An 8,610-nucleotide genomic window follows, 5' to 3' on the forward strand; every position below is an offset into this window, starting at 1 on the left:
GTTAAATTGATAATTTTACCACTTCTGACAAATATGAGACATTAATTTTCCTATAGAATTTTCAAAAATGTGCCTGATGTTTAAAGGTACGAATATAATTTAAGCATATATCTGTCATTTAATTATGATTTCCTGTCATTTAATTATGATTTCCTAAATATTTTGTATTGTCATAAACTCAACACAGATAGCAATGAAGATAGAAATAAGGATAGATATCTAAAAGGAATTTCTCAAATGGGTAGTTAAATACTCTTCAGGAAAATTATTTATGCTTTTTAAGTTTATGAACAACACTATTGAGTTGGTTAGGTATTAACTTTTATTTCCAACAAAGACATCATTCTTTTACTGACAGCTAACATGAAACTTTTTTGAATGAAATTACAGCCTAGATTCATAGCTGTATACAAATGCACAAAGTAATTACATAACACATTAAAACTCTCACATTATGCACAAATGTTCACATCTAGAACTCTCTTACAGAAATTAAATTCTATGTGTCAACAATAGTTCTACTTATTATGCAGACATCACTCCCGTGGAGATATATGTGCGATGTCTTCAATTTTTTTTTTTAGCCTCATGAACAGAATTACGACATACGAAGACAATGAATGAGAGACATCAGGTCGGTTTTGATCCCATTATTCAGAAATCCATAGAGAATTGGATTAAGACAACAAGACATCATGCCAAGCAAATGACAAACACAATACACCAACTTGAAATGTCTGTTTGAAATGAGGTTGTCGTTGAAATCGGTGACCACGTGGAACAGGTGCAGAGGTATCCAGCTCACAGCAAACACGAGGATCAGTATGGTCAGACGGTAGAAGACACTCCGCGACCTCTTTTGGATTCTTGTCACGGAGCGCTTCACTCTCGTTTCGTGAACATCTGAGTTCTCTTCGGGTTTCATTTCGAAGCAGGTGGGGACCCCGGGTATGAACTTGCTGGAGGAAGAAAGCTGGCTTCTTGCAGAAGCCGAGTTTTCTGGAAGTGCCTGTGAATGGTTCTCCAGGGACGGTCTTGCTGGGGCAGGCAACACACAGGCTGTCTTCTTGCTGTATCGTCTCCTGTGTTTTCGGATGAAGGAATAACTCCACTTACGGCTGCCAGAGAGTTTTGCCTGATTCCCACTCTTTTTCGATGGATGAAGCGTGAAGTTGATCATCTCGTTTTCTTCCAGCCTGTTTTCTTTATTGGACAACCCACAACTTACACTCCTGCAGACACTGGTATGACTTACAGTGAGACAAACCAAAGGCAGAATGTACTGAACGAGCAATAACGAGATGGTGAAAGCGATTCTGTAGGAATCAGATGGCCACGACTCGACACACAAATACTTGCTGCTCAGCAACGCTGAACCAAACGCCTCCCGAAGTTCCACAAGACTGTGAAACACTGGAAGAGGGGAGCAAAACGCGAAACCTAGTGTCCATACAGTAGCGATCAGGAAGTAGCCATGGTTCGCTGTCAGATTATTAGAGATAGGATGTTTGATCATGTGATACCTGACGATGGCAATTGATATTAAAATTAAAGTGGAAACCAGAACCGACACACACTGGAGGAAAGGCATAACGTGGCACATGACTTTGCCAAATATCCACTGATCTAGCAACACAGAGGTCAGCGTGAAAGGTGAGCAAAATAACACAACCAAGATATCAGAGAAGGCTAAGTTTCCTATGAGAAAGTTGACAGTAGTCTTCTGGCTACGCTTTTTCATGACAGCCATTAAAATCAGTAGGTTTCCCAAAAAGCCAAGGAGACTTACAAATGTATAGAGTCCAATGAGAAAGTACTGGAAGTCATCGACACTGCTTCTATAGTCATCCCAGACTGGGAAATCAGAATTCCGAGTGGTACCAGTGCTGTTCTCTGTGGCCAGGGTCTTGTTATCATACTCCTTGAGCCCTAAATCCATATTAGAATCCTGCTTGGAATAAAAGACATTCATTAGCAGCTGGAAAGAACAAATTCTGTGAGTGATACAACTTAATCCATTCTGAGGGATACTACATTTTCAAGTTTGTGCCCATTATTTTATTCATCTAAGAAGATTTAGAACAGTCTTTGCTTGTTGCACATTGTAGTTTAAATTCAGCCAATGGCAATGACTACCAACTTAGGGTTATCATCAGTTTTATAATGTACTTACTTATAATAAAGCAGCAGACTTTGCTTTTACATTTGTGTGGGAAATAATATGAGGAAAGGGAAAAGCAAACTAAGAATCCCAAGAGACATCACCTAATACTTCATGTTTGATATTCTATAGTGAAGATACCTGGTACATAGATAAAAGTTCCTTTCTTTCCTACATGAACCAAGGGCAATCTGAAAGCCATCTAACCTAACATATTACTTAGTCTGCCAAATCAGACAGGATCTCCTCCGATTACTGCCATTATAATGGCTACAGTCGACTTTAGTTGCTTACAAGCAATGTTTAAGAACAATTTGTCAGTTCTTTACCAAGGTACTAATCACAAAGTTCACCACTGCAGGTGTTAAATTAATATTTAAAAGACATCGAACATTTTAAACAAAAATCCAGTAACTTAAATATGTCAATCTTCATAAGCATAGAACATTACCCCAGGGTGAAAGTGTATACAGTATGTATCCGAAAAGTGTTTATCAAGCTGTCCTATAATTGTGAAAGTACAATGAACTGGGTGCTGGTGGCTTACAAATGTAATCTTAGCTACTTAAGAGGCTGAGGTCCGGAGAGTTGTGGTTTAACACCAGCCTGGAAAGAAAAGTCCAAGAAACAACATCTCCAAAACACCATTTCTCTGTCTCTGTCTCTGTCTCTGTCTCTGTCTCTGTCTCTGTCTCTGTCTCTGTCTCTGTCTCTCTCTCTCTCTCTCTCTCTCTCACACACACACACACACACACACACACACACACACGTGCATACACACACATACACACACCAAACAAAAAATTGTCTGGAGGGGCTGGGAAGGTGGCTCAGTGGTAGAGTGCTTGCCTTGCATCCATGAGGCCCTGGGTTCGATTCCTCAGCACCACATAAGCAAAAAAAAGCTGGAAGTGGTGCTGTGGCTCAAGTGGTAGAGCATTAGCCTTGAGCTGAAGAGCTGAGGGGCAGTGCCCAGACCCAGAGTACAGGCACCATGACTGGCAAAAAAAAAAAATTGTCTGGAGGTGTAGCTCAAGTGGTAGAGCACCAACTGAGTAAGAAAGTTGAGTGTGAAGTCCTGAGTTCAAACACTCCCCTTATTACCATCACTAAATTGAAAAAAGTGTCCACAAGATATTCATAACATGCAAAAGGGATTCCTTCATTTGTTCAGTAAAAGTGAACATTTCTCTTTTCTTAAAAAATAATAATTTCCTACAGAAAACTGAAGGTAACAAAAGACAATTCTAATAAATAGACATTTCTATACGGATCTCTTTACACATAGTTTTGAAAGCACTTTTGCTACATATCAATATGTATATGTTTATTTCTAGATCTGTAATTGAAAGGTTACATTTAAAATTTTGAAAGTGACATATGTGCTTAAGCGTAAACACTGTCATCTTCAGTTTATGAAAGACCTGGTCCAATCAATTTACACATAGTAAAGTCCTTCATGTGGAGATTCATCATAAGTAATTTAACTTCAGTTTTATATGCAGTTAGTTATAACCAATAGCGCAGGTACTTAGAATCTGCTTAGTAATTAGAGTTGGAGGTACTTACACTCTTCACTTAGGACCACAAATTAATTAAAAGCAGGATAGAACTTGACATTGCTTTCTTGATTATGCACCTGTCTGCTTTACTGAGTTTCTCTCTCTGACAGTTGCTTTGGATTCTAGAACTCATAGGAATCTGTACCTTAACCTTTACAGAAAGGGATGAAACTACCACAAACAACAGTGAGCCTTTCAGTAAAGATAATTTCCCCAAATGAAGGCAATCACCTCTAAAGACACGGCTGTGCCATGGAGCACAAGTCATTATTTCATGGGGACTAGACTTTCCCATCAACTGGTAATGGGGACCACAATTTCTAGGCAGAACCAGCACTGCAATAATGGTCAGCCACCATTCTCTGATGAGCTGCTTTGTCATGAATACCTCTCACCCCTGATAGAGAGCTCTAAAGCTCTGCCAGCCCACTGAAGATGTGCTAAAATGCTTTGCTTCCCTCTTCCCCGATGTTCATCTCTTTAATTGGTGGAGCACCTGACATGTTGGCACCTCCAGAGTTGGCTCTTTGGCCTAGGACTCTGTGTGAAATAAGATGCTAGTCATCATTATGCGACAAGAAAAGTTGAAAGATTTTTTTTTTACAGTCTTTACTACTGATAGTGTGGTAATGGAGTTCCAGATGTTACTTGCATTCCTATAAAGATAGATCTATCCAAATGTCTAAAGATAACACCGATATACAATTGACATAGGTATTGCTTAGGGAGAAAAGGGGTGACTGGTACAAAATGACTTGCAGTGGCCTGCTGACTGACTCAGGTTATGACTAGACAATCACTTCCCTGGAACTCCCATGGATAGGTGAGTTGGCTTCTAATGAAAGCAGCTTTGATTGTTGATTCTGCCTAATTTCCTGATTCTGATTACCCCCCTGGCTTGAGTTATCTTATTCATGATCGTGTGTTTCAAATATCACAGGCTATTTGTGGCTGTGTTCTTACATAACTGTTGCTTTGACTCCCTCCTTTTCTTCTTTCATTCCTTTCTTCCTCCTTTCTATTCTTCCTCCTCTCCCTTGTCCTCTTCCCTTTTTATTTCTTCTCCTCCTGTACTCTCATATCCTTTCCTTTCACTCCCTTCATTTCTTTCCCTTCCCTTCCCTTCCTTCTCCTTCCTCTCTTCCCTCTCTCCCTCCCTTTCCTTTCCTCCCTCCTTTTCCTTCCTTCCTTCCTTCCTTCCTTCCTTCCTTCCTTCCTTCCTTCCTTCCTTCCTTCCTTCCTTCTTTTCTTCTCTCCATCCTTCTTTTAGTTTTTCCTTTTATTTGGGGCAAAGTCTCCCTAAGTAGCCAAAACTGGCCTTGAACTCACTATGTACTATATAGCCTAGACTGGTCTCCATGCTCCTACCTTAGCCTCCTCATTGATGGAACTATAGGCATATATTGCTGTGCCTGGCTTTCATTTATTATCTTGAATCAACCCTGTCCTCCTAACTTTGTGGTAGGTGGTAAGAACAAGAGAGAAACTGGGTAACATTCATAAAATAGCTTTGTGTTTCTTCAGCTATGACACTGATTCCATGGAAAATTGCTCCACAAAATTTTCTGAAGAAGAAATGTGGATAATGTACATGTAAGAAAGTAGATAATGTGTATGTAATTTAAAAGAGAGCTCCTTAAATTAATGAATAGCTAAATAAAATTATTTGCTCTTCCTTCCTTCTCTCAGTCAATAAGTTTTATTGACCATCTGACATGCTGTGCTGTGCTGGGCTCTACTGGCATAAAAATAACCAATACAATATAATGTGGGCAGAGCTTTCTCTGAGAAATTAATTCAAAGTCACGTGGTAACTGCAGACTGACTGCAAGGGCCCCAAGTGGAGGCTGAGTCAAAGGATGACATTTGTCTAACTCTAATGCATTACTCAGTTGATAGAGCATAAAGCATTGCACTGTTGATGAGTATAATGGCAACTTAAGTTCCAATTGATAGATTGACTAGATTATCTTTTTTCCTGTGTCTTTTTTCTTATAACATTCGTCCATCCATCCATTCATTCATCATTTTATTTTGGTGTGACTGTGTAGTAAACTTTCTCCTAGCCCCATCCCATCCACAAACATAGCATGTAAAGTACTCCAGGAAGCAAGCACTCTGTCAATTTCAGAGTATGATTTCTCCCCACAACAAAATTCTGGAGATTGTCACAAGGACAGGGAGACATGGTATTCAGCCTCTCCTTGTCAAGTACCAGTGACTCACACCTGTAATCCTCACTACTCAGGAGGCTGAAGATCACAGTTCAAACCAACCCACGCAGTAAAGTCCATGAGACTTTCTCTAATTAACCACCAAAAAGCCAAAATTAGAGATTGTGGCTCAAGTGATAGAACACCAGCCTTGAGTGAAAAAGGAAAGAGATGGCACCTAGGCCCTGAGTTCAAGCCCAAGTACCAAGTATCAGTGCACGCACACACACACACACACACACACACACACACACACACACACACACACACACACACACACACACACACACACACTTTCTTGTAGTCAGGAAACAACAGAGAAAATCATCCAATAAAAGTTAGGTCATCGCTTTCAAAGTTAGAAGTCTAAACTAGAGGAATTACTTTCAAATTTAAACAAATAAGTAAGTAAACAAATACACAAAGGAATTTTTCCCCTTGCACTTACTCCTTTTGCTGCTTGTTTCCTCCTGGAAAAGAAAACAAACACAGTAAACAGACCTACAATAAATCTGTCTGTAAATCTCTGTTTTTCAACAAGTGCCCTAATGAACCTTGTACAGTTTATGCAATGCACATATTCTGCAAGTAATGAAGGCCACACCATATGAGAATTTTGCTGCATCTACTATAGGAATTATGAAATATAACCAAAGAGAGAGTGATCTAACAATGGAAGGAGAAATAGTATTTCAGGGAAAAAGTCTTATAGACAATGTGAACCCTTTCTTACAACTCTTTCCTACATGGAATTCTCTTTTATGGTATGCAGTTGTATTGCCACCCAAGACGGTTCCCAACTAAAACACTCAACTTTAATTTTCTCTGAGTTAAAAAAAGGTAAAAGTTTTACATTGAGCAGGGATAACTTTAATAAATCAATGTATTGGTAAAGATTTATTGTAATTTCCTTATAAACGGATCTGTAATCTGACTCCTAGACAAACGAAATCCTCTCAGTAAGTTTTAAACATCTTCAGAGCGTAGATAGTCCTTTAGAGAGGCGGGAGGAATCTACAAAGAACTGATTTGTGTATTTAATTACGGTTTCTCTGTTAAGATAATTTCCTGCCTTGGGAAAATGCATGTTATTTCTCTCAAGACATGCCAATCACACAAAAATAATAAAATTAACACTATAGCAATGATAAATGGTCGTTTCTGCTGTGGTCTTGGAACCAGGGGAAGATTCCATGTTCTCAAACAGTCTGACAATTTGTTCTTAAAGCTAGAATCTGGTAAACATTGGAAATGGACAGACAGATACAGGTCTCGGCTCTAACAGGCGCCCTCCCTCCTGCCTTCTAACCACCGAGTTTCTCTTCCTCTGAGAAACCTGGTATTTCAGATTGCGTTCAGCCTTGCAAGTCAGCCACGGAAAGAATCTCAAGTTGTTTCCATGGACCCTGGCAAATGGTTTGTTTTTGGGGGGGGGCGGAAGAGGGGAAAGAGGGGGGCTTTGCTGTAACCTCTCATACAGCATAAAAAGGTCTGCAAACTTGGGGATCAGAATTCCCCCCCCCCCCCGTTCCCCCGCCCCCGGGATCCAGGTGTGTGGCGCTGCTGGCAGCTCGGCTTGCCTTGGGAGGCTTGGGCGCGCGGCTGCCTCCTGGGTCTCCGCCAGCCCCGGGACAGCCGAGCAAGTTGGACGGACAGAGTGACACCGCCCCCCCCCCCCCCAGCCGCAGGTTGAGCCCCTGTCCCCGACAGAGCCAGGTGACCACGGAAAACCAGCCACCACCACCCCCGGGCACCCCGCGGAGCTGCACCCGCAGCTGAGCTGGTCCAGCGGACCGGGGCTCCCCATCCAGCCCTCCCCGCCACCCCGAACCATTGCGGGACGACACGTGCGTGGCTCCCCGACCTTCTCCAGGGGTCCCGACGCGGCGCCGGCTCCACCTCGGGTGAGTTGGGGACTCCAGGGACCTGCCGGCCAGACAAGAATCCAACCCGATCCCGTCCCGGCTCTCCCTGCACGCGTGACAACTGGCTGTCCGCCCCCCCATCCCACCCCAACCCCCCTTTTCCCAGCCACCCCAGCCTATGGGGAGCCCCGCCGCGCTACGCTTCAGAACCACGGACAGGGGTGCGTGCTCCCGGGGCCCAGGAGCGCACAGCTCCCCTCCCCGACCCCGCCTGCGCACCAGGACCAGGGCCACCCGATGCTAAAGGGGGGAGCCCTGTACCTCGGGGGTCCCCGGCCGCCGCCGGCGCCTCGGCTCCCGGGAACGCGGCCCCGCGCGCGCGGTGGCTTCTGCACACGGCGACCCGAGCGGGGCGGAGGGGAGGAGGAGGCGGCGGGAGAAGAGAGGGCTTTAGAGGCGCCTTGGGAACACGTGACTGCTTCGAGGACACCCCCGCGGCCCCCCCACACTCCGAGATCCTGCTCCGGGGCTTCTGCCCCGCTCCAGTGTGTCCTAAGGGCCGGGGCCCCCCCAGTTCCTACCCTTCTCTGGGGAGGACCTGGGGAGCAGATGCGGGGAGTCAGTGCGGTGGAGGCCCGCGCGCTCCCCGGGCGCCTAGTCCCGGACTCCTGAACTTGGTGGGCCAGGAGATCTCTGCGTCCCCGCTCCAGGGACCTGCGTGCGCGCGCGCCCCGCGCGCGGGGCTTAGGCTTGGTGAGGGAGAGCTTCAAGGCCGGCGATCTCTTTGTTCTGGGGGAGCAGGGTGGCAC

The 8,610-nt window shown here is 44.0% G+C and overlaps 1 protein-coding gene across 3 annotated transcripts; it reads right to left on the reverse strand.

Annotated features, from left to right (window-relative positions):
• Npy5r (neuropeptide Y receptor Y5) lies at window positions 1-7,894 on the reverse strand. Of its 3 annotated transcripts, XM_070016540.1 has the most exons (3): window positions 7,801-7,894; window positions 6,385-6,406; window positions 1-1,948 (listed from the first exon to the last, which is right to left on the reverse strand). In XM_070016540.1, the coding sequence occupies exon 3, from the start codon at window positions 1,937-1,939 to the stop codon at window positions 599-601; it is 1,341 nt and encodes a 446-aa protein (XP_069872641.1). In that variant the 5' UTR covers window positions 1,940-1,948; window positions 6,385-6,406; window positions 7,801-7,894; the 3' UTR covers window positions 1-598. The 3 variants fall into 3 exon arrangements, with proteins under 3 accessions (XP_069872641.1, XP_069872642.1, XP_069872640.1); XM_070016541.1 differs by lacking the exon at window positions 6,385-6,406; XM_070016539.1 differs by lacking the exon at window positions 7,801-7,894 and having other exon boundaries at window positions 6,385-7,210.
• Between the last annotated feature and the right edge of the window lie 716 nt (window positions 7,895-8,610).

Source organism: Dipodomys merriami, unplaced genomic scaffold (genome assembly GCF_024711535.1).
Source record: "Dipodomys merriami isolate MVZ:Mamm:240054 unplaced genomic scaffold, mDipMer1.0.p SCAF_12, whole genome shotgun sequence".
Taxonomy (NCBI): domain Eukaryota; kingdom Metazoa; phylum Chordata; class Mammalia; order Rodentia; family Heteromyidae; genus Dipodomys; species Dipodomys merriami.